Here is a 26,849-nt window from a genome sequence, read left to right as displayed (position 1 = left end):
CAGCATGAAACTTGCATCATAAAGAAGATTATTTTCCTCTAAAGTGGAGCAGCTTTAAGAAACTTCAAAGAAGCCATGCCATGGACCACTTAGGCACCTGCTGACACTTAGAATTCTCCAGCTTCATTCCCAATCACATCCTTCTATAGAACTTCAAAATCTCAAATAGGTTTGTGTGCAAGTCATTGGCGAACTTAAAATGCTAAACCAGGTGCACCTGCAGAGAATCCCTGAGCTGAAGGGGTTTAGGGTAACTAAGCATGGAAAGGCTCAAATTCTGTGAGGTAGACTGGCACAGGAATTCTGATCAGGCCTTGAAATGCCAGGGACTTCCAACTAAGGAATGTCCAACTATTAAAAGGTTATATCCATTTCTAACTTCAGCTATCCTTTTGTGCTGCACAATTGTCAGCAGTGATTTTATCACTGACTTAGACACTCACTGGATAATATCTGAACACATTTAAATAGGCACTTCCTGGTGTCATAGGAAATTTATCATCCCATCGATCTTGCTGGCTTCAAGTAGAGAGGTTAGATGCGTTCTAACCTTCTGCACTTTCCTACTCCATGCCACACTGGCATCAGAAAGGAAAACTACATCTCTTACTTTAAGATAGCTCTCAGGGCTAAAGTGACTGTGCCCACTTAAATCACACTATCTACACTGTTATATGCAGAAAGAAATATAACACTTACTGATTATCTGAATCAAATATAGATAGTTATTTTACCACCTGATTATTATGTAAACAGTTCTTTTATTTTTTTATTTATTTAGAGATACAGCACTGAAACAGGCCCTTCGGCCCAGAGTCTGTACCAACCAACAACCACCCAATTATACTAACCGTACAGTAATCCCATATTCCCTAACACCTCCCTACACTAGGGGCAATTTACAACAGCCAATTTACCTATCACCTGCAAATTTTTTGGATGTGGGAGGAAACCAGAGCACCCAGCGAAAACCCACGCAGATACAGGGAGAACTTGCAAACTCCACACAGGCAGTACCCAGAATCGAACCCGGGTCGCTGGAGCTGTGAGGCTGCGGTGCTAACCACTGCGCCGCCCTAAGAAATTAGTGAACTGATGACTTTTTAATGATAATCAACGATAGTTTTCAATTCCATATTTTTTTTCATTAATTAATTGAATTTAAATTCCACCAGCTGCTGTGGTGGGATTTGAACCCATGTCCTCAGGACATTAGCCTGAGCCTCTGGATTACCAGTTCAGTGACATTACCACTATGCCACCATCTTCTAAAGCTCAAGTAAAACATACCAATGCCTCCGTTAGTAACTCTGTTCTATGTTCAGTAGAAAATTTAAGGGTTTCGGATTTTTTTCCACTTCCTTTACGAAAGGTCAAGTTGAACTCTGTTCCCTGTCCTTTCCCAACAGGACCGATGCTGCAGATATCACCATAAGGCCACTATAAGGAAAAAGGAGTTTACCAAGTTATAGAACATTTTCTTGAACTTGGGCATAATTTAAATGATGTACTTCAAGGTTGTATATTGCAGCTGCCCTGATGTGCAAAAATCACTGCTGCAACAAAAAGTCACTCAGCAAAGAATGTGATATGTAGAATGTGTTATGGCATTTGGAAATACAAGGTCAGCAGCATGTGGTTCCCATTAGAATTAAGTGCTTTGTAAAGGAACAGGTTTTTTTCCTACTAATTTTCAACTTTTACTGTTGAGTGAGCTTCTGTTAAAGGATGAAAGTGTAACACAGGTTCACTTTATTCTGGATAAATGTGTGTTTTAACAAAGTTCAATTTAGTCAGTGGGAATTAAAATAAATACTGGGCAGAGACAGTCTTTATCCTATAAGAAATTACAAAGAAGCCCTCTCATTAGCTCTAACCTGGAAAAGGCATTTGCTTGAAAAACTGCACAGATCTGAAAATTAGGGAGTGAGAGTTAAATTAAGAGTATGATCTGTGTGATGCAAGGATATGACAATTCAGCTTTGAATGATAAACATGGATTGGGTAATGTAGAAACACGTGAATTCTCACTTAGCAGGGTAGGGGGAAAAAAAATGTCTAAAAAGTGCAAGTTAGAATAGACTTTGGAATTCTAAGAGGAGTCATCAGCCTTGAACCCCACAAACTTAAGAATTGTAATACATGTGAATTCTCCTGTGAACTCGCAAAGTAAATTGACAGTAATAGTTATCACTGCTTAATACGTTGAACGTCAACAGATGTTCTTTAACCCTACTATTTTTAGGGGTATCTGACAAACTTATGATTAAGGACTACTGTCCAAAAGGAATAGCTTCTGTTCCAATAGCTGCTCACATTCACAGGCTAGCTTATACAGGAAGAACATCCACTTGCGTCTTTGTAACTGTACCCTGGCGCAAGTCATGGCCAAGGTCACCAGTTCATGGCAAATCATCACACAATGTGATGCTCAATGCACATGTAAAAACAGCCAAAACCCCCGGTAATTTTTAAAAAGTTAGTTTATGCAAACAGCAATTAGAAACTTGACATTTGCCAAAGTGAAGTCCCCAAAGAACTACTAAAATGCCCAGCAGTTGGGGGCTGGGATAGTATAGTCAGGAGCAAAGAGAAAGGATGATAGCAAGACAATCAGGGCAGTCGATGACTAACTTTCTGAAACAGATTTTTCTGGGCAAATTTGAGTCATTTCCAAATCACAATTTCATTACATGCAAAACAAATGTTACATATAAAACTCAACACAAAAACAGGTAATCATCTTTAAACTAACCAAAAAGTGTCACCTAAGTGACTACAATCCATTACCTGATTGGTAGTTTCTAGGGTGCTGGGATTATATGTGGTTACAGCATGTGTACCAACTGAAAAGACTCGCTTATATCTAAGGGGAAAAAACAAAAGGACATTTGTACAGTTCAATATCAGCACACAATAATTAGTATTCCTTATACTAAAACAAAGGAGTTTTGCTTAATTTGAACAATTCATTTAACAGTGAGTAGTTACTGCAGTGGTTTGGTGATAATCTTCCAAATAATCAAATGTTTAATGGATTCAGTTTTAAGCTTTGAAGGTGCACCTAAAGGGGAGGGGGAAAAAAAAAAATCAAACTAATACATAATCGTTCCCACATCGCAAAGGAAGCAGGCAAGCTTCAAGAATACAGATAAGAACACATGAGCTAGAAATCTAAAAGAAAAATTCTAGAAATACAAAGTTGGTCAACAGCTGAAAGCAAAAAGCCAATTGATGTTTCAGGTCAATCCCTTTGCTCAATGCAATACTTTGCACTCTGAAACTCGCCAATTCAGATCTTCCAAATAAGATCTTCTAACAAACTGAGGGACACTACCTTCTCCACTGCTTCTACAAATCTATAATATAGAGACTAGAACAGTTAAAAGCAATCAAGTGTGGTCTAACCAAGGTTACACATTTCACACAACTTCTCTGCTTTTCAATTCTATCCCTCCTGAAATGAACCACGGCACTTTGAAAAAAAAATGGCATTAACCTGGATCACTAGAGTTAAGTAACAGTACCCCTAGATCTCTCTGCTCTTGTACCCCATTTAGATTTATTTTGAGGATTATCTGGCCTCTATTCTTAAATGTGCACCATCACACACTTACCCATTTTAAATTCATTTGCCAATTACCTGTATATATTCAGCATATTTATTAATACTTTCTGAATTTTGTCACAGCCTTCCTTGATATTAACTATACCCCCCAATTTAGTGCCATCCACAAATTTTGAAATTGTACTTATTTCAGACTCCAAATCATCTGTAAATGAACAATGAATGGTCCCAGCATGGATCCTTGTGTAACACCACCTCTGACCTTTTGTCAGTCTGTGTATCTACCTATGACGCCCAACACACTTTTTCTGCAGCCAGCTTGCTATCCATTCTGTTACTTGTCACAACTCCACATGTCCTGACTTGAGTTGTGAGTCTATGTGGTACATTATCAAGGCCTTTTGACAATCCAAACAGATTACATCTACTAGATTACCCTTGTCTTCTCAGAGTTCTCTGAAAAAAAATATGGTTGGCGAAGCATGACTTTCCCTTCAGAAATCTGTGATTATAAAGATTCCATGATCTTTCCTGTTACTGATGTTAAGCTAACTGGTCTATAGCTCCGTGGCTTATTCTACCTACTTTAACTATAGGTATTACATTAGCTGTCCGCCAATCCTTTGGCACTACTCCCTTTGTGATATATGGATAGATATAAACTCTCCACGTTTGATAAATTTACAACTTATATTTATGTTTACAGGCATTATATAAAACACCCAATGCGCTTCACAGGAGCATCACAAAACAAAATATGATATTAATGATCTCACCCTTTCTATCTTACGTTTTTTTAAAATCTTTTTTTCCAATTTCAAGTCCATTAGTTTCCCTAGTAAATAACAAGGCAAAATAACTATTCATATTTCTTCCATTTTGTTGTCATCACCTTCAAATTCATCTCATCAGCCCTTAGTGGCTCTATCCCTGGACTGATTTCTCTTTTGCTTTTTGTGTCTGTAGAATACCTTACCATTTATTTTTATATTTGATCATTTAATTTTGTAGTTTCTTTGCTTTGACTTTTTGACCTTTCTTAACCTCATGTTCCTTTTTATCATCGCTACTTGTTGTCAATGTAGAGAGTGCATGCTGCCGCCTTTAATTTTAATTCTACCCTCATCTATTCACCTGTATAGTTTCAATATTGGCTAGTTTGTTTGCAGAATATATTTCTCCTGAACTGAATATCTTTTTAAAATATTTCCCACTGCTATTTGTCAACATTTTTTTCCATTTGATCTTCCCTTGTTCCATTCTCATCCCTTCAAAATCAGCTTTTCCCCCAATCTGTCACTTGGATTGTTGTCCTACTCATGTCTTTCTCAATCATTAGTTTAAAACTTATGTTGTGATTGCTATTGCCTAGGTGTTGCCCTCCACTTACTTCTCTTATCTGCTCTGGTTCATTTCACATTACTAGATCCAGTAATTCCTCTCTTGTTGGATCTATGTACTGTGTAAGAAGGGTGTTCTGCACACACTAAAATCCACATTCCCATTTCGCCTACTCCTTCCTGCCACTTAATTTAGGGGTAGTTGAAATCTTTCATGATCATTTTTGCATGTCTTTTACTCATTTCATTGATATGCACACACATTTCTGCCTCCACTTCCCTTCTACTATTAGGTAGCCTGTAAGTACTGCTACTAGTATGATCAGTCATTCTTATCCATTATCTCAATTCATAAGGATTCTGTTTTTCTCTTAAAGGTTACTGATGTCCTATTTTTCCACTGCAGTTATATTGCCTCTAATTAGTATACCCAACCAACCCCCCCCCCCGCCCCCCCACCTTCCCTATACTTACTAAATACCTTATATCCTGCACTAATCAAGTGCCAATCCTTTCCTTAATATAGCCATGTTTTAGTTATTCCCTACTATCTCACTACAGATTATTGCCTCCAGCTTTGTTTCAGATACTGTGCAGACAATTCATTTTTTTTTTTCCATTAACTGTTCCACTCACTTCATATTTAACAGACATCTCATGCTCTGTAACCGTATCTGTTCAATGCCAGCCCACAATTAGTGATGGGAAACCTCTGGAGACCATTATCAGGATAAAATTGTCACTTGGAAGAACATGAATTCATAAATGACAGTCAGCAGATTTATTAAAGGCAAACTATGGTTGAAACTCGATTTGAGTTAGTCAATGAAATAAAGGATTGATGAAGGTAGCGAGTGCAGTTAATATTGTGTATACGGATTGTTGGAAGGCTTTGATAAAAGTGCCACATAATAAATGTTAGCAAAATTGAAGCCAATTGGATTAAAGGTGCAGTGGCCGCATGGATAAGAAATTAGCCGAGATATAGAAAGCAGATAAGTAGTGAACAACTGTTTGTCCCCCAGAGTTTATCAGGATCACTGCTCCTTTTGTTGTATATTTATGATCTGAACTTGGGTATGGGGGGATAATTTCAAAGCTTGCAAAGGGCAAAGGTTGGAAATGGAGTACAAAGTGAAGAGGACAGTAGCATATTACAGAAGGGGGACAGACTAGTGAAATGGGCAGATGAAATTTAATGCAGAATTGTGAAGTGCTGCATTTTAAAAAGGAAAAAAAAAAAAAGAGGTAATGCAAATTAAATGGTACAATTTTAAAAAGAGTGTGCAAGAACAGTCACTGGGGGTTCACATGCACAAAACTTTGAAGGTGGCAGGACAAATTGATAAAGCGGTTAAAACATATGGGATCCTTAGCTTTATAAAAAGAGAAAGACATAAAAGGAAATTATGAAAAACCTTTATATTACTGGTTAAGCGGCAGCTAAAGAATTGTGTCCAAATTTGAGCACTCCACTTTGGGAGGATGTGAAGGCCTTGGATAAGGTGCAGGAGATTTACCAGAATGGCATCAGGGATGAGGGACATCAGTTATGTGGAGGGACTAGAGAAGCTGGGATTGTTCTTACAGCAGAGAAGGTTAAGTGGAGATTTAACAGAGGTGCTCAAAATTGAGCAGTTTTAATAAGAGTAGATTGGTAGAAACTATTTGTATTGGCAGGAAGGTTGGTAACCAGAGGACACATATTCAAGATAACAGACAAAAAATTCAGGTGGGAAAATAAGATTTTTGAACAATTTTATTTTGATACAGCAAGTCTAATGGTTTGGAATGCATAGCTGAAAGGGTGGTGGAAGCAGATTCAATAGTAAGTTTCAAAAAGGAATTAGATATATAACAAAGACAACTTGTACTTATACAGCACCTTTAACGTAACACACAGGTACGTGTGGGATAATGGAACAGGAACTCCCATATGATTTTCCTTCCCTAAAGATGTGCATATGTCTACTGCTGCTCCAGCTTATAGCTAATTCTGCACAGAATGTGGGGCTCTCCTGGTCTGCATGGCTTACTTGCTTACGAGCTGAGGTTAAACTTGCCAAGCCATCAAGAGAGCCAGGTGCTGCATTTTAACATTAAAACTGCAGGTTACATGTCAAAGACAACTGTTTGCAGTACAGTACAGAGGGACGCAGTAAAGTCACCACTGTGTTGTGCTAGACCTGCACAGCTCTTGCAAAATGCCATAAAATCCAAATCAGTGCCAATTATTGTTTGAAAGAATTTCAACTCAAGGGATTGATAGAAAGGTCTGATATTTCCAGTAAGTAGGCACTTAGGCATTGTCATTCAGCACTTAGTGGTGCCCCACTACCTAAAGATTTTAAACCTTATAATTATCTCCCATAAAAGATTCAATCCATCTAATTTCTCGCAGGCAAAGCAGATTTGGCTTTCCAGGCTCAAGTCCATCCACAAGCAAGTCTAAGATCCAAAATTTCAGCTCTTTGAAGAGATGTTGTTAAAGGCAAGGTTTGACTTTTCCTAAGCTGAAAAACCCAGGGCATTTTTATCTAAGTGAGTGAATTAGTGGGTACTAAAATTTAACCTATTCGGATTAAAACATAATGTTTCTCTAAATTCTGCTCAATATACCAGACTTTAGATCACAAATTCTTGTAGAATGATGCTTGGCCAAGTCAAGTATTAGTAAATGACATTTTCTTCTGCCAGTTAATCAACTCACAGGTTAAATGCGTCAACAAGACTTGATAGAAGTATAAAAGCAAAATACTGCAGATGCTGGAAATCTGAAATAAAAACAAGAAATGCTGGAACCACTCAGCAGGTCTGGCAGCATCTGTGGAAAGAGAAGCAGAGTTAACGTTTCGGGTCAGTGTTCCGAAGAAGGGTCACTGACACGAAACGTTAACTCTGCTTATCTTTCCACAGATGCTGTCAGACCTGCTGAGTGGTTCCAGCATTTCTTGATAGAAGTATACATCTACTCAAGGGCCCTAGAATTCTATTGCATGAGAACACATTCTTATAGAAGTTCTGTTCAAAGATGTCCCAATTTTGTTGGCAATGCATAAGGTGTTAATGGGTTCATTTTTTTTTAAATTGCACATTTTAAATGGTTTAAAACATTTGCTGCACTTAATACAAATTGCCATGTACTTCGCTGTTCACAGTATTAGCTTACACTTAAGTCACCTGATTTTCATTTAGCAAACTGACAGCTTAACATTGAATCAGCTAAATAATTAGATAACGAATACCTAGTGTTCTGAATTGCATTGGTGTTAAATCAACACCAGTCAAATCCTCATTAATTTGTAGTTTATTGATCCCCATGCCTTTCTTAACTTGTACACAGCTGCAAAATATAGAGATTACATATTCATGCATTTCACACCTCAGACAACTGCAATTTAATAATCTTAGTCCTCACTGACTTGTAGTTTATCAAAATCAGAACCAGATCAATTCCAACAGTGACAATTGGGAAAAAGCCAGAGGACAAATTCAAAGACAGGTGTTAAATTCCACTGAGATGATTGGAGCTAGAGTCGTGGAGTACGAGATTCCTCAAATATACCTTAGTGCAAGCAAAGCCCTGTTTTGTCTGTCAACTATGCAGATTGAGACATTTCCCTAAATAGCATAAACTAGATAACTTTTTCCTAGTTTACCACATTAAAGTTACCTTATGCTTCTGAAAACTGAATCATTCCTTTGACAACGTCATACATATGTTGGAAAAGTGACTATAACATTTTATTTTAAACAAAATAAATAACTTCACTGGGTATTAGCAAGGTGCAAGAAGTTAATAATACTGAGATTCACCATTCCAAGTCTTGCTTCACATTAAACTGTGTAATTGTGACTTGTGTCATTCTAGGCCCCCACCTGCCAAGAATAAGGCACATTATTTTTCTCATGAACATTGATTTTAAACTGTTACTGGAGTGAAGAAAGGACTTGTTAATCAGATCAGCCGTGGCTGCAAAAGATATTTGCATATTAACAGGTGATTGGAAGGACAAAAGGACCATTCCCTGACACATTCAACCCACAATGGACCTTGATCACCAGGTCTTGTGTGTAAGAGGAACATTCCAGAGACAGCTAAGGTGATACAATCCAAGACGTGGTCAGACCAGTTAGTCACATGACTAACCTGCTTGGCAACCCGAGCTTTTCTGAATTGTATAAACAGCTTGAACTCAGAGAAAGTCTGTTTGCTCCTGGACTGAGAAGATCTCTCCTGTCTGCACCCATCTCTTTCTCAAGCCTCTGAATCCACTGAAGACAAATGAATCCCAAGAGAGAAAAGTCTCCTACAGCAAACAAGGTTCAAGAAGAATACTGGCCCCCAACAAAAAGTCAGATCTACCTACAATCAAGGACGCAACAGTTAGCTTGAAGAACAGTAATCAAAACCATCTTCATATATTGCCTCAAACTTTTCCACTTTATTTTTCTTCTGCCCTTTTCTGTCTCTATTTGCATATGTATCGTGTATGCATGCTAGTGTGGGTGCGTCATGTATCCATAGGCGTCAACCGAATTAGAGTTTAAGTTTAATAAATTTAAATTTTTCTTCATTAAACTTAAAGCCTGTTTGTGCTGGTTTCTTTGCCTTATAATTGGAAAGTGGCAAACAAGGATTCACCAAAGGGGGAGCTAAAAACACGGTGTGTTTAAAATTAAACCCTGTTACAGTAAGACCAGGTGAAGGCTGAAAGGAACCCCTAGACACCTTTCTCACCTAGTCGTAACACTTGTAACATGAAAGCTTAAGCATGTGATCTATTGACACCAAATATTCAGCATGTTGCTTTGTTTTGAGACCTGATTTACAAAACAGGTTCTATTTTGGGGGAGAAACAGATCTCAAATTCTGGCCAACTTAGTACTTCAGCAGCTCAAGACATAATGCATTAAACTACAGAAAATTTCTACACCATAGCATATCCATCAACAAGTTTACATTTGCATTATCTCCAACTGCATCAACAGTAATCGCATATCCATTGTGCACTAGCTACTTCAATCAACATTGACTGACACTGCATTTGAACCAGCTCATAAAACTCTTCCTGTAATTACAAAACTGCTTTCAGCTATGTGAAAAACACTACAGAAACAGTAGTGCCCCAAATGTCACTTAGAATTACAGTCTTACAGCAAGAGGTAGGCCATTTGACCCATCCTGGCTCTTTGCACGAGTTGCCCGAATTAGTTGCAGACCCCAGTTTTATCCCCTGTAACCCTGCAAATTAGTCTTCAAGAACACATTCACATTCAAGAAAGTTCATGCAGTATCTGCTTTTACCACCCTTTCAGGTAACACTTTCCAGATCTCATCAACCCATTAAAAAGTTTTGCTTTATTGCCCTTCTAGTTCCTTTGCCAATTACTTTAAATCCATGTCCTCTGGTTACTCACCCACTTGCCAGGGGAAACAGTTTCTCCATACTTGCTTTATCAAAACCCCTCAATTTCGAATACCTCTATTACGTCTCCCTTCAATCCCAGCTGTTCCAATCTCTTGACATAACTGAAGTCCCTCCTTCCCAGTACCATCCTGGTAAAATCACTTCTCCAAGGCCTTGACACCCCTCCTAGACATACTTCAGCTGAGGCCTAACTTGTGACTTGTAAAGGTTTAGCATGACTTCCTTGTTTTTGCATTCAATACTCCTATTTACAAAGCCAAGTATCCCCTGCAATTTCTGAACTACCTTATCAACTTGTCCTGCCAAGTTCAAAGATTTGTGAATATGTGCCTGCAGGTCCCTATGCTCTTACACACTCCTCAAAATCAAGCCATTTAGACTATACTGCCTCTCCATGTTGTTCCTCCCAAAGTGCATCCCTTCACACTTGTATGAATTAAAATTGCATTTACCATGTGTTTGCACATTTCACCAGTTTGTCTAAACTGTATTAATTGCAATGAAAATATGGAAACCAACCAAAATTGAGGATAGGTATTAACACACTCAGAGCTCTGAATGACATAACTGCCAGACTGGGGCTGTGCCAAGTAGTGAGGGGACCAACACAAGGAGTCCTGAAGACAAAGTCATATCCCCACAATGAGGACCTGCTAAATCATGTAGTGTGGCACCACCAACATGCTACATGAGACAAACTAAGACCTACTAGCCCAAAATTTGGCACCCATGAGGCAACGTGTGCCAACAGCAGAACTGTATACTGCCACAATCTGTAACTTCATTCCTTCATCATTGGCAAACCAGATAGTCAATTCTATTTGAAAGGGAAATTGGAGCTGTAGGAGGGCAAGTCAGGAGTAGCATCAGGCATACCAACTAGCAACCTAGTACAGCTACTATACAGGGCATCACACATGCGAAACACCAAAAGCAGCATACTATAAAAAAAGATTCCCACAATGAATCTGAACAAAGTTCTCCAGCTCTACAATAAGAATGGTATGGAATTCCATGATGTCCCATATACTACGTGCTCCTCTACCTTTTTGGAAGGCAAATCGGAAGCACTCATGGCACAGTTATAAGCAAACAAATGTTTATTTAGCATCGAATAAACAAAATTCTGTTTTCCAGCAAGACACATCCATTTCCTACAGCTCTTCATATTAAATCAAAACAACTTGGGATATCTTTGATGTGAAATTTCTATTTGCAGCACTAGTATATCTATTCAACTATGCCTCCCATTATATGAAAACCCATATGAAATACACAGAACAAAGCACTGACCAGCATCTCAAAACTAATACTGTATGCAAAAGTAAACAACTGATATTTATGGTGACTCCGTTTGTTCCAAATAGGTAAAGTCCTAAAATGTTACACCTATTTAATCGTAACTGCATTTCAAGGAGTATCTAATTTCTAGTGAAAGCCTTTGAATCATCTTGAGGAAGTGACAAGGCACTGTATAGATGGAGCTTTCTTCTCAACAGCATGAAAATCTTCAATTGCAACTGAAAACCAGAAATGTTATTTAAAAAATTGCAGACAATAATTAAATTTTTTTAAATTGCGTAAACTTTTCAACAATATGGAACAATTACCTCCAATATCAGAAAGAGTACTTACTTTCCCCTCCATGAGTGTTTTGTTGTGTAGAAACAGGCCAAATCTTTATTTTCTTTGATGATATTCATTTTGAAGCGTGGCCTGAAAAACAAAATGTGACATATATAGGTAGAGAACAAAAAAAAAGTGAACATTTACAAATTGTTAACTGATTATCTTGTCAACTGCAGTTGACTCTTGAAATGCCCTCTGAAATGGCCTACCAAGCCACTTCGTTGTATTAAACCGCTACAGAAAAGTTGAATAAAGCGGACGGACCACCTGGCTTCGATCTAGGCACCCCCCGCCCAGTTGACGCTGCAAAGTCTTCCACACCAACATCTGGGCACCTGAGCCAAAATTGGCACAGACTAGACAAGGAACAGCCCGACATAGTAATATCTTTTAAATTGTTTCATGGGATGAGGGCATCGCTGGCAAGATCCAGCATTTGTCACCCATCCCTAACTGCCCTTGACAACTGAGTGGCTTGGTAGGCCATTTCAGAGGGAAGTTAAGAACAAACCGCATTGCTGTGGGTCTGGAGTCACATATAGGCCAGACCAGGAAAGGACGGCAGATTTTCTTGCCTAAAGGACATTAGTGAACTAGGTAGGCTTTTACAACGATTAATAGTTTCATGGTACCATTACTGAGACCAACTTTCAATTCCAGATTTTTATTATTTAAAAGTTAACTGAATTTAGATTCCATCAGCTGCCATGGTGAGATTTGAACTAGTGTCCCCAGGGCATTAGTCTGGGACTCTGGATTACTAGTTCAGCTACATTACCACAATGCCAGTGAACCATACCTTACAGCCACTGTCCCAGACTCCTCCATCACCATCCTTGGGTATGGGCTGTCCTACTGGCAGGACAGACCCACTAGAGATGGCAGCACATTGGCAAAGTCAAGAGAAAATGGTCCTGGGAGTCAACATTGACTCCAGACCTCAAAGTCTCACGGCATCAGGTCAAATATCAGCAAGAAAACCTCCTACTGATTACCACCTACAGATGTCCCTCAGCTGATGAGCAAGCACTCCTCTGTGTTGAACACTATTTAGAAGCAGCACTGAGAGTAGCAAGAGCACATAATATAGTCAAGATTGAGGGGGGGGGGGGGGGGGGGGGGCGCGGTGGTACTTCAATACCCATCACCAAGAGTGGCTCGGTAGCACCACCGCTGACTGAGCTAGCAGAGTCCTGAAGGACATATCTGCCAGACTGGGCTTGGGACAGATGGTGAGAAAACCAACAGGGAAAAACCTGCTTGATGTCACTCTCACCAATCTACAGGTCACAAATGCTTCTGTCCATGACAGTATGGATAGGAGTGACCAACGCACAGTCCTTGTGGAGACCAAGTCCCGTCTTCACACTGAGGACACACTTGACCATATTGTGTGACGCCACCATGCTAAGCGGACGATTCAGAACCAAACGAACAGCTCAAAACTGGGCATCCATGATGGATTGTGGGCCATGAGCAGCAGCAGAATTGTATTCAACCATAATCTGTAACCTCATGGTCTGGTGGCATATCGCTACCATTATCAAGCCAGGGAATCAACCCTGGTTCAATGAGAGGTATAAGTGAGCACGTCAGGAACAGCAACACATACCTAAAAATGAGGTGCTAACCTGGTGAAGCTACTACACAGGACTACATGCATGCTAAACAGCAGAAGCAACATGCTATAGACAGCTAAATGATTCCACATCCAACAGATTAAATCATAGTCTGCAGTCCTGCCCCATCGAGTCACGAATGGTGGTGGATACTTAACTAACCAGAGGATGTAGTGGCCCCACAAACATCCCCATCCTCAATGATGGGGGGAGTCCAGCATGCTAGTGCAAAAGACAAGGCTGGAACATTTGCAACCATCTTCAGCCAGAAGTGCTGAGTGGGTGATCCATCTCGACCGCCTCCTGAGGTCCCCATCATCATAGATGCTGGTCTTCAGCCAATTCGATTTACTCGACGTGATATCAAGAAACGGCTGAAGGCACTGGATACAGCAAAGGCTATGGGCGCCGACAACATCCCGGCTGTAGTACTGAAGGCTTGTCCTCCAGAACTAGGCGTGCTGCTAGCCAAGCTGTTTCAGTATAACACCGCATCTACCTGACAATACAGAAAAGTGCCCAGGTACGTCCTGTCTACAAAAAGCAGTACAAACCCAATCCAGCTAATTACTGCCCCATCAGTATACTCTCAATCATCAGCAAAATGAAGAAAAGCATCCTTGATAGTGCTATCAAGCAACACTTACTCACCAATGCTCAGTTGGGGTTCTGCCAGGACCACTTGGCTCCAGACCTCATTACAGCCTTGGTCCATCATGGCAAAGAGAGTTGAATTCCAGGGGTGAGATTGACTGCTTTTGACATCTAGGCAGCATTTGATCGAGTGCGGAATTAAGGCACCATAGCAAAATTGAAGGCAATGGGAATAAAACTCCCCACTGACTGGAGTCATACTGAGCACAAGGTAAGATGGTTGTGGTAGTTGGAGACCAATTATCTCAGCCACAGGATATTGCTGCAAGAGTTCCTTAGGGTCAAGTCCCAGACCCAACCATCTTCAGCTGCTTCATCAATGACCTTCCATTCAACATGAAGTCAGAAGTGAGATGTTTGTTGATCATTGCAGTGTTCAGTACCATTTGAAACTCCTCAGTTACCGGAGCTGTCTGCATCCACTTGCAGCAAGATCCGCACAACATTCAAGCTTGGGCTGATGTGTGGTGCGAATGTTATTTGCCACTGAAGTGCCAGGCAATGACTATCTCCAACAAGAATGAATCTAACCATCTCCCCTTAAACATGCACTCCCTCCACTACCAGCACAGAGTCATGCAATGCAGCAACTCGCCAAGGCTCCTTCAACAGCACCTTCCAAACCCATGACCTCTACCACCTAGACAAACAAGGCCAGCAAATGCATGGGAACACCACGACATCTCCAAGTCACAAAACATCCCGACTTGGAATACCGCTGTGTCAAAATCCAGGAACTTCCTTCCTAACAGCACTGTGGGTGTAGCTATCCCCCACGGACTGCAGTGGTTCAAAGCGGCAGCTCATCACTTTCAAAAGGGCAATTAGAGATGGGCAATAAATGCTGGCCTTGTCAGTGATGTTCACATCCCATGAATGAATAAAACAAACAATTATAAGCATACTGGAGAAGTTCACATGGCACTAGTGAAATGATGTTTTAAAAGGAGAGCAATATAATGATGTAACGCACAATGTATTATTCTCAGGGCAGCTGTGTGTAATGTTACTTGTCTTTTTAATGCCACAAAGTCTTACAGTCGTACACAGACAGATCCTAATATCAGAGGATCTTTTCGGTTGGTGGAAAGTTTCTCTGACGCCAACAGGAAATTATTGACTTTGACTGGGAATTGAGGCATGTCTGTCAATTTCATTTATATAGATTTCAGTGGATCTTCCATGGCATTACGGTGGTCTATTCAATAGTTCCAGAGAGCACATGGGGAGGTTGCAGTGGAGGAAAAAAAAAAAAAGAGTCCACACTGAGAAAAGTGTTGGGAAATGTCAAATTTGATTGTATTTTTGTAGATTTATTCTGGAAACCAAATACTTTCCTTGCCCAGTGCAGGTAAACAAGGAAAAAAATGTCACCTCACACTGAATCAGAGCACAGGAGGCCATTCAGCCTACATGTCCATTAGTCCCATTTCCCTGCTCTTTCCTGATCACCCTGCCAAGTACTTATTCAATTCCTTTTTGAAAGTTACTATTGAATCAGCTTTCACCAGCCTTTCAGAACCGTCTTCCAAATCACAACTCAAAAATTCTCATCTCCTCTCTGGCACTTCTGCTAAATAAAAATGCTACTTGCATTAAGAAATCAATTGTTGCCTAGTCTTTCCTGTTATCTCAAATTTCAGAAGTTACCACTGCACCTCGTTTTGATATTTTCAACCAAAAATCACACTACTACAATAAAGGTTTCCTCATTCTTTATGCACCCTTCCTTCAAACATTAACAGTAGGCAGGATAAAGGAAATAAGGCTTACAAACAGGAAGTTCTGGTATGATCAGTGAATGGCAATAAAGACTAACCAATCAAAATTCATGGTGCATCAATAAACACCTTCTTGATTCCAAAATATGATTAAGGCAGGCAGCATTTGAAGAATTTTAGCTCAGATTACTCGGCAATGCTGGTGCATTCTGTGAATGTTGTCCAGAATGTTAGATAGAAGTCAGTCAGAAAATGTATCCAGCACTAAGTCCTCAACATGGAGGAGAAAACAAGATGGCATGCAGGAATTTAAAAATGACATGGAATCACACAATTGGTTCTGTTCTTTGCTACTGTTGGGCTGTTATCTGGCTCCTTGCTTTCAACAGAATAGAGCTTTTTGTCCCACTTTGATTGGCTCCAATTTCATATTCAGTACCAGGGAACAATCAGAAATGACTTGTACACAAGTCATGTTTAAAACATATAGACCCACTCCTTTCTCGCCCTATATCCAAATCATTGGTGTAACCAGCTGAAAAGCAGTCCCAGAGCAGAATTGGCTTTCTCTAGTTTTTAAATCCAATTTTCTCTTCCTCCCAATTTCATACCCCTTAAACTTTTCCAAGCCCATGTGGTATTTTCATTTTCTGAAAGTCAATATACACCACATCCACTGTATTTCCACCCCCACCTACCATGTGTCAACTCAAAGTTTGACGAGTACAATCTTCCTTTGAATCTGTGGTGGTTGCTAATTTAAGAAATTTAGTAAATTTCATCTTGAACAATTCCAAGCATTTCCCCAACACAGATGTTAAACTAACTAGCCAGTAATTAGTTGGCCAAGTTCCATCTCCCTTTTTGAAATTGGCATTATATTGGCCATAATTTCTAGGGCCACTGCTATTTCTTCCCCCAAGTATATTTGGATTAAGACCCAGATAGACAGACCTTTCATCTCAGGAAATCAAGGGATATGTGGAGCGGCGGGAAAGTGGAATTGAGGCGGAAGATCAACCATGATCATATTGAATGGCGCAGCAGGCTCGAGGCTGTATGGTTACTCCTGCTCCTATTTATGTTCTTATGGATGTATGCTGCCAGGTCTTGGCACTTTGTTCTCCCTCTACAGCAATACAGAATTAACTTCCTGCCCAATTGCCTCTTCCATAAAAGACTAATGAGAAATATTAAGTATTCCCACCAATTTCTGTTTATTCTCACTCTCTTTCAGGATCCCATATCACACAAACATTTTGTTTTAATTGATTTATAGATGTAATTGTTAACATTTGAGATTCTCTCTACACATTTTCACTACGCTACCTCTCAGTATTCCTATCAACCCCCAATAATGTCCACTTCACTTTTAGTTTGTTTCTCAGTTCTATCAACAGCAGCCTGAAACTTTAAGTATCTTTGTTAAAATGGTATATTTATTCTGCACCTTGTAACCTCTTTCAGCACACACCCCATCTCGGACCTACAGCCTGTGTGTCAATGTCTCTGTCACCTCACTTCAAGAAGCTTTCTAAAATCTGTCCTATTCCAACATTCTAGGTATTTGGAAAGTTTATTAAATAGTTTCTTTAACATCAGCTGTGGCTCAGGCGACAGCGCTCTAGCCTGTGTCAGATGGTTGCGGATTCAAGTGCCACTCTGGACATGCCATATTCCTCTACTGCCTCTCCTTGGCCATCCAGCACCATGAGCCTGCCCTTACAGGTGGCTCAGTTGGTAATGCTCTTGCCTCGGAGTGCCAAGGTTCTGGGTTCAAGTCCCATTCCAGGCTGGAGCACAAAAATCAAGGCTGACACTCAGGTCAGCACTGAGGGAGCACTGAACTGTCAGAGGTGCAGTCTTTCAGAGGAGACATTAAAGCGAGGCCCCACCTGCTCTCAGATGGATGTAAAAAGATCCCTTGACATTATCTCAAAGAGCACAGGAGTGTCCAGGCCAATATTTCCTCCCTCAAATTAATATCACAAAACAGATTATCTGGTCATTAGCACTTCGCTGATTGTGGGAGCTTGCTGTGTGCCAATTGGCTGCCCAGATTCCTACAACAGTGACTACGCTTCAAAAGCTCTTCATTGGCTGTAAAGCCCTTTGGGATGTCCTGTGATCGTGAAAGGCACTACAAAAATGCAAGTCTTGCTTTTTCTAACACGACCAATAGCTGGGAACAAAGCCATGTGATGGGAAAACAGTTTAAGGTCCTAAAAATGTGAGCAGCAAAATAAGCAAAAATTCATAATGAAGTATACAAACAAAATGGCATGCACAAACCAAAAGCAGCCAAGGCCAACAGCAAGAAAGTAGATAACTGTAGCAAAATAAAAAAAAAAAAGTTACATATTCTATTTAATAGGTTAACTAACCCTACAGCCTAGTTGTTTGCACATTTGTTGACTGGCTGCTCTGTGGTTAGGTGTTGTCATGATACTTTTAAGCAATGAAAGAGGCAGTGTTTGACTGGCCCCCCCGCACCCCCCCCACAAAAAAAAAGCTTTTAAAGTAATTCACAAACCAGCCCAAAGTTGATTAAAATAAACCTACACAAAAATACAATCACTATCTTAAAGAGTGCAACAATAAGTATTTTATATACTAAAAGTTCATCTGTTGCAAAGGGATGTGGTGTTTCCACAAAGATTGGCTAATCATGGATTCACAGCATCTGGAAATTACAGTTTGGCAGCATGATAGTTATTTTTAGGAACTGCTGCTGTTAAAAACAATTGAGATTCAAGTACAGCAAGAATAAAAGAAAATGTTTTAAAAATGCACTGGGTGGCATTAAATGGAGTAACCACAAACACCTAACAAAACACATGGCATGATTTGCTTTATGCTGTTGATAGAAGCAAAGAACTTGATGAAGTACAATTTTCCACAGTATGTTGCAATCTGCTTTAACAACCAGTGGCTAGCACCACTGTCCAACTTCAGCATACACTGGAGAGTTTCAAATGACACAGGGCGGCACAGTGGCGCAGTGGTTAGCACCGCAGCCTCACAGCTCCAGCGACCCGGGTTCAATTCTGGGTACTGCCTGTGTGGAGTTTGCAAGTTCTCCCTGTGTCTGCGTGGGTTTCCTCCGGGTGCTCCGGTTTCCTCCCACATGCCAAAGACTTGCAGGTTGATAGGTTAATTGGCCTTTATAAATTGCCCCTAGTATAGGTAGGTGGTAGGGAAATATAGGGACAGGTGGGGATGTGGTAGTAATGTGGAATTAGTGTAGGATTAGTATAAAATGGGTGGTTGATGGTCGGCACAGACTCAGTAGGCCAAAGGGCCTGTTTCAGTGCTGTATCTCAAAATAAATAAATAATAAAAACAAATGTAAAGGGATCTTTTTATATCCATCTGAGAGAGCAGGTGAGGCCTCGCTTTAATGTTTCAGTGCTGTATCTCTAAACTAAACAGTGCTCCATATACAGAACTTTTATGGTAGGCAAAGGTTTCGAATGTATAAGTGCAGCAGTAGTGTAGCTCACTCTTGTACTGATCAAGTAAATGGCATAGAGAACCAACCTCCCAGGCACATTTCCAATGCTACACGGGGATTCCAGCATGGAGTAGGTGCACGAACTCCAAGTTCGCAGGGCTTTAAGTACAAAGTCCAGTACAGTTATTTCAACACAAAGTGATCAGCTTCTGTCGCACTGAAGTTTCTGATAAGCGGAGAAGAACTTTCTTGCAATTACTAGAAATTTTACACAAGATACTGATTTAACAAAAAGATCATTTTTTCCCCAGTAGCTACAAAGCAAATTGCAACATCAGAACAAGGTCTTGCAAGATATGGGTTCATGGAAGGAGATGTATTCATATGGCTATTACGAAATACCAAAATTGGTTAAACAGGAACAGGGCCCTGCGATGTTCTGGGTGTGGGTGTTGAAGATATGCACAAATAAGTTGTATCTTTATTAAAAAAGGACTTTAAAGAACTGCCTAGAAGATTTGAAAATAAAATAGTGCAACAGTACAAGTTTCACCATTGCTTGTGTTGATTAGAAATACAAATGTTAATATAGTCCTTGCCAGAGTTACAAAGGAAGACACTTTCATATTACATTGGTGCTACCACACTGCGTGGGAGCTTATCAATTATAGATTAATTGCACAAAAGCTAGTTAACACATGTTTCATATTACAAAAATAAAGCGCTTTCAATATTTGTTACTGAGACACAAATGTGTAAATGAACATGTGGACTGCTCTGGTTAAAACTTCGGTAAAAATTTAGCTTCAGAAGCCAAATTCCAATTGCACTCCATAGATTGATCACCCCTGACTGAAAGTGATCAAAAAAAGGGGAACAGGCCCTGGAAGTGTTCTCGTGCTCATCTTATTTAACTGCGCATTAAGGTTTGGGATTGCTCTGAAGAGGCCAAAGTTGTACCAATATTTTAAAAGATAAAATAGGTCAAAACCAGGAACTCTCAGACACATTAGTTTGACCAGTATAAGCTAGATGGGATCATTAGAGATAAACTGCAAGACCACCTGGACAGAGAAAGGGATTATTACAGAATCTCTACATAGCTTTTTGAAAAGGTCATGCTTCATCAAAAACAGAAATTCACATATATATTCAGAATCTATCAAGGGAACACAACGTTTCAGCCAGTAAGTTAAGCGGCACAGTGGCTAGCACCGCAGCCCCACAGCTCCAGCGACCCGGGCTCAGTTCTGGGTATTGCCTGTGCGGAGTTTGCAAGTTCTCCCTGTGACTGCATGGGTTTCCGCTGGGTGCTCCGGTTTCCTCCCACAGCCAAAGACTTGCAAGTTGATAGGTAAATTGGCCATTGTAAATTGCTCCTGGTGTAGGTAGGTGGTCGGAGAATGGTGGGGATGTGGTAGAGAATATGGGATTAATGTCAGATTAGTATAAATGGGTGGTTGTTGGTCGGCACAGACTCGGTGGGCCGAAGAGCCTGTTTCAGTGCTATATCTCTAAATAAATAAAATAAATAAAGTTCTGAGGAAGGGTTTTGTATCTGAAATGTAGAATTATGTTCTCTCCAGATGCTGCCTGACGAGCTGAATGTTTGCATGATTTCCATTTGTGTTTCAGATTTTGAGCAACTGAAATATTTTGCTTTTTGTTCAATAAATTCAACCAGGTTGGTGAGATACGAGGTGTTTACTAGGGTGATAAAAAAGTAGAAGTCCCACCAAAATTGTACATCTTGACTTCCAACAGCCCTTTGACCAGGTGCCACAACTGAAACATTAACTCTTCCTCTCTCCACAGCTACTGACTGACCTGCTGAGTGTTTTCCAGCATTGTCTGTCTTTTATGACAGATTTTGAGCTAGGCAAGGAATTGGATACATCCTCATGGAAGAATGAGTCATTAATGGTAGCCACTCTCCTGAGGGAGAACTTAGCAAAGGAGTTTCTCAAGGCTCAGCGCTCGGACTGTTGTCCTTCATCTTTATCAATGATCTGGATGATGACATTACGGGAACAGTCTGCAAGTTTGCAGATGACACAAAGAAACGTGCATGTGTAAGGAACTTAGATGAGAAAAATACATATTAAAGATCTAGATGTGGAGGAGAAATTGGTCCACATCTGGTAACTGTAATTTAATAAATATAGTTATGCACATGGGTAGGAGCAACACCACGCAGGTTTGCATTATGTGGGGTTGCACGCTCAAGGTTGTTGAACTTGAGAAAAACCTGGGTGTTAGCACATGAAACTTAGACGATCCATGACCAGTAAACAAAAGGGTGTGCTAGGATTTGTAGCCAGGATGATTAAATACAAAACAATATTATTGTGTCCAGCTTTGGTCCTCTCATTTGGTGGGTGATAGAGGCTTTGAAAAGGTTCAGAGAAGGACCACTAGTTCCATAGCTGTTATTAACTATAACAGAGTGTGTGCTGGGGTTGTTTATTAAAGCTTAGAATTCATTTGATTGGTATCTTTAAAATAATGAAAGGATTAGTGTTTGTCCATGTGGATAGGACATTCAAGCCGGATAGGTTCAGATGGCCAGTGGATAGTGGTTATGAGTTACACAAACACAGAACTACATTAGACATCAGGAGCAACTACATTTCACAGACCTGTTCACCTATATAACAAGATTCCAGCACGTGCAGTCGGAGGGACGGCATTTGCGAAACAGTAAACACAATGTTAGGTTTACAGTAGTTACAAGAAAGGACAAGCAGAATACAGAAAGTGCAGAGGAGAACAGAAAAGTGAAATACGAGGAGCAAAGCAAGCATGAGAAAAGCGGGCATCAAAAGTAAACTCAAGACTTTTATAAACATTAGTACAAGGCTAATCAAAGGAAGGGTGGTGGCAATTAGGGACAAAAAGGAGTCGTCTTATGAAGGCAGAGGGCATGGCTGACATATAAATGAGTAATTTACCTCTTTTGCTGTATGACTATGATAGACATAAAACAAAAGTAATATTGTTGCAATCAATGCTCTGCACTTAACTGGATCTGACTAGACTGAACCAATCTTCACTTAAATTTTACATCAGACAGATAAGTAAAATTACATATCCTGATGTCTAGCGGTTAAGGATTGCATATTTCCGGTTAGAATACAATACACAATCAAAAAGATTTGCAGTTGGCCAAACAACTTTGTGAAGCATTAAATTAGTTTCAATTTGGACCATTTGGATGGCTGCAATTTCTCAAATTCAAAAGGATGTTTTAACAAAAGAATTTGCAACACGATACAGAAATAGCCAACAATCATTGCAGGGCTGTTGAAAAAAAACTGCAAATTATTTTAAAATTGAACTATTAAATTTAATGTACTTTTCACCCACTAGGACAACCATGAACAGCACAGCATACAATTACTGAGCACTACAAGTGATGCCAAATCTAACATTATTTAAGTTATTCAGCAAGGTAGGCAAGTACTTTTGTTTGCAAGCCATTGTCTGTATGAAGTCAACACTTAACATTCACATGTCAAGTAAACTTTATTATAAACAAGCTTCTCAAGAAGTTTGATAACTGAAAGGAAACAAGGTTTAAATTAATGTCCCATCAGTTTCCACAGATCAAGCTATGGACACTATCAGACATTGGTGCTCTGATGTAGATTTAACTACAGTACGAACAGCCTGTTTCAAACATCCACAACTACAAATTCACATACAGCAAAACAAGAAATACAATCTACTCCCCACAGAATCAGAGCCTAGAAGGAATCCATTCAGCCCACTGTGTCTGTGCTCTTTGAAAGAGCTATCCGATTAGCACCACTCCCCTGCAAATTTCTCCTTTTCAATTATATCATCCAATTCCCTTTTGAAAGTTATAAATCTGCTTTCACCAGCCATTCAGGTAATGTATTCCAGATTGTTAAAAACTCACTGAACAAGAAAAGTTCTCATTTCCCCCCCCCCCCCCAGAATTTTATTTTTTTGCCAATCACTTTAATTCTGTGTCCTCTGGTCACCGATCCTCCTGCTGGTGGAAAGTTTCTTCCCATCTACTTGATCAAAACTTTCATAAACTTGTATACTATTAAATCACCCCTTAACCTTCTCTGCTCCAAGGAGAAAAATCTGAGCTTCTCTGGTCTCACCGCATAACTGAAGTCCTTTCTCCCCGGTAGCATTCTGGCAAATTTCCTCTGCACCCTTGCCAAGGCTTTGACATCCTTCCCAAAATGTGGTACCCAGAATTCAACAATACGGAGGTCTAACCAATGACTTGTAAAGATTTACCACAACTTCCTTGCTTTGTACTGTATGTCTATTTATAAAACCAAGGATCATGTATGTTTTAAAAAACAGCCACATCAACTTATCCTGCCATCTTCAAAGATTTGTGCAAGTAAACCCCCAGGTTTCTGGTCCTGCATACCCTTAAATATTGCACCATTTAATTTCTATTGCCTTCCTATATTCTTCCTTCCAAAGTGCATTACTTCACATCTCTCTGCATAATACTGCATTAATCACGTATCTACCCATTTCACCAGTCTGGCGATGCCCTCGTGAATCTGCTACTATCCTCCTCGCTGTATACTACATTTCCAAGCTTTTCAAAAACTGTGGCTGACATTTATGTCACCTATACCCAAATCCAGAAATTCACATGCCTAAATCACTCAATGTTGTAAACATTAAATTCTCCCTACCCCACCATTCACCTGTACATTCTGATCACAGCTTGCACTCATAGCATTTTACTTCTCATTACTTCCCAATAACACAAACCCATACAAACTCACCACCGATCCTTAAATCCATTCCACCTTGCTAACTCTTGCCCTTTCAAAGTTTTCCTTCAGCAATGCTTTCAACTCTACTACTTTCCCCTTTTGGCCTATAGCTTGTCTGCATTTTCTTTTCTACATGCAAAAGGCTGAGGATTTTTTCTGTCCATGAAAAGCACTGTAGAAACATTTCACATTTGACTGCCACCAACTTAGCTGAATTGAGGCTGCCAAAGTCCAAAATACACATGGCTATTTGATCTAGCAATATTAAAATATATTTTTCTAGATTAAATTTACCATCCCATCCCTCCAACCTTCAACTGTTGGCATCTCCCAAAGATGGGAGGAAATATGCATCTTGAAACCAGTGAGTTTCTTCAGGGCCTCTTGGAGTCAGGGGTCAGACTGGTTCAGCCAACACCACAGTTTCATTCAGCCAGCATGTGCTTTGCTTAATGTTGCCGAGTCAGTTGGGTGGGGGCCGGAAAAGCAGAGAAGCTGATATCTGAGGCTGCAAAGTGCCAGAAACACAAATTGCTCCCAGATTCCAGCCTCTTTGAGAAAAGTCTCATTTTCTTCCAACTGAGCCCTCCACTTGCTGGCTTCCTCTTCTGATTACTCCTTACTAATGATGAGATTATGCTTTCTGTGGCTGTGAAGCCCTCATGGGAGGCAAAAGGAAAATGAGAGCATGACATGCAGACATCAGGAGAAAGGGAATGTAAGGCTTAGTGAGGGACACACAAAGAAAGTGACATATAGAAGAGATAGAAAGAGAGAGGAAGTGAAAAATTAGGCAAAGTTTAAGCAGAGAAAAATGAAAGTAGAGACAAAAGGAGACAACTACAGGGGAATAATTCCTTCATTTTTCTCCACAAAGGAACCAAAGACAGCAGTTAGTGCAGTGTCCAAGCTTTTTAACTTTATGAATCGTCATGATAGATCATAGGTATCACTGTCTCTAAGACAGAAAGTTGGGGGAAATCAAGCCCCACAGTATAGGCTGATAATTCAGTACAACCCAGGAGTGTTGCACTGTCACTGTCAAATCAACGCCACATCTGTATGCTCCAGGTGGACATAAAAATCCCATGGCACTATCCAAAGAGCAGAAAGCTCCCTTGGTGCCCTAGCAAACATTCCTCTCAGACAACACCACCAAAAATAGATGATCTGTTCAGTTATCTCATTGCTGCTTGTGAGAGGCCTTGCTGTGTGCAACTTGGCACACATTTGCCTACGTTACAAAAGTGACAACACTTTAATGCCTGTTGAAGACATGAACACTACATAAATAATTTCACTCCAAGTTAAATCAATTTCCTTATACCTCGAGCTGCTGATACAAAGTGATCACAACACTTTGAAACCACAGTATGTATTGCACGGAGAGCAGCGGGACTCGGGCTCGCCGAAGCACAGTTGACCGGGACCCGTGCTAAACCCAACTCCGTCTCCAACACACAAGCGACATCGGTAGATGAAGGGAGCGGGGCCCGGCCGAAACCGCTGTCACCCACCCGCCGCAAACCTCAGTGACTTTAACCGGGCTCCTGCGGTGCTGGGAGAGAAGCTGGTTGGGGCCCGCGCGATGTACTGGGTCTACTCCTGCCGCTGTCGCTGCCGCTCCTGCCGCCGCTCTTCTCTCCCTCTCCTAGGAAGCTGCCATTTTCAGACTGCCAGCAGTGCGCACGCGCCGCCGCCCTCACGAGACCGTCACCTGACCACACCGGAGGTTGCGCAATCGGCAGTGGCCGGCGGTTACGCCATTTTAAAGCGACGTCTTTGTCGTCGCCAACGGAAACGCGACGCTGGAGGGGATCACGCGGCCAAGGTTGCAGATGGTTTGCCCTGGTGTGTGTGTGTGTTTAAATATATATGTCCGTATGACGCGAAAAGTACTCCTTATAGTTTGAATTAAAATAAGAAAAAGAAAATTAATCAGAATTTTCCATACTCCTTCCAAATGCCTCCCCTCTCCCAACTGCTGATGTATTGCTCGGGGGTCCAAGTGTTCTGGAACTGATATACAACTAAAAAAAATTGAATATTCTGGTTAATTTTAAACGTTTTTGTTTCAAGACGAAGCCATTTCCAGGATATTTCGGTGATCTTCATTCATGCCTAGCAACCCTGGAAATTTTCAAGCATCTTAGCGGCCACTGCATGATCATTTTGTTACTTGCAGTAATGCTGGGAATTACACATGTCTAGCAAATGCCTCCACTATGGGCATCTGATTCGTGAGTGAAACCGAAAATGCACTTGGACAGGCTTGGGGTGGGTATAGGGTATACCCAGCATTATATTAGATTAGAGCAAATAAAGCTGTAAGTACCTAACAGCAGCATTTTGATTGTGTTTTATGTAGTGTATTTTTAGGAATTTTTGGGAAGGACAGCATTACCCCTGAAATAATCAAGAGTGCCAAGCCTGCTATACTCTCAGCACTACATGAACTGCTATGCCTGTGCTGGGACGAGGGAGCAGTACCCCAGGACATGCGCGATGCCAACATCATCACCCTCTATAAAAACAAAGGTGACCGCGGTGACTGCAACAACTACCGTGGAATCTCCCTGCTCAGCATAGTGGGGAAAGTCTTTGCTCGAGTCGCTCTGAACAGGCTCCAGAAGCTGGCCGAGCGCGTCTACCCT

The 26,849-nt window shown here is 40.5% G+C and overlaps 1 protein-coding gene across 1 annotated transcript in view; it reads right to left on the bottom strand.

Moving 5' to 3' along the window:
- The window catches only part of LOC137382596 (dnaJ homolog subfamily C member 13), a 155,466-nt gene extending 129,576 nt beyond the window's left edge, over positions 1-25,890 (bottom strand). The window contains exons 1-4 of the mRNA XM_068054739.1: positions 25,523-25,890; positions 11,976-12,056; positions 2,791-2,866; positions 1,291-1,440 (exon numbers count right to left, since the gene is read on the bottom strand). Coding sequence (XP_067910840.1) covers positions 1,291-1,440; positions 2,791-2,866; positions 11,976-12,043 — 294 coding nt within the window. The 5' untranslated portion in view covers positions 12,044-12,056; positions 25,523-25,890. The remainder of the gene's footprint in view (positions 1-1,290; positions 1,441-2,790; positions 2,867-11,975; positions 12,057-25,522) is intronic.
- Positions 25,891-26,849: the final 959 nt, after the last annotated feature.

Source organism: Heterodontus francisci, chromosome 2, assembly GCF_036365525.1.
Source record: "Heterodontus francisci isolate sHetFra1 chromosome 2, sHetFra1.hap1, whole genome shotgun sequence".
NCBI classification, from domain to species: Eukaryota; Metazoa; Chordata; class Chondrichthyes; order Heterodontiformes; family Heterodontidae; genus Heterodontus; species Heterodontus francisci.
This window is presented reverse-complemented; position numbering and strand designations above follow the sequence as displayed.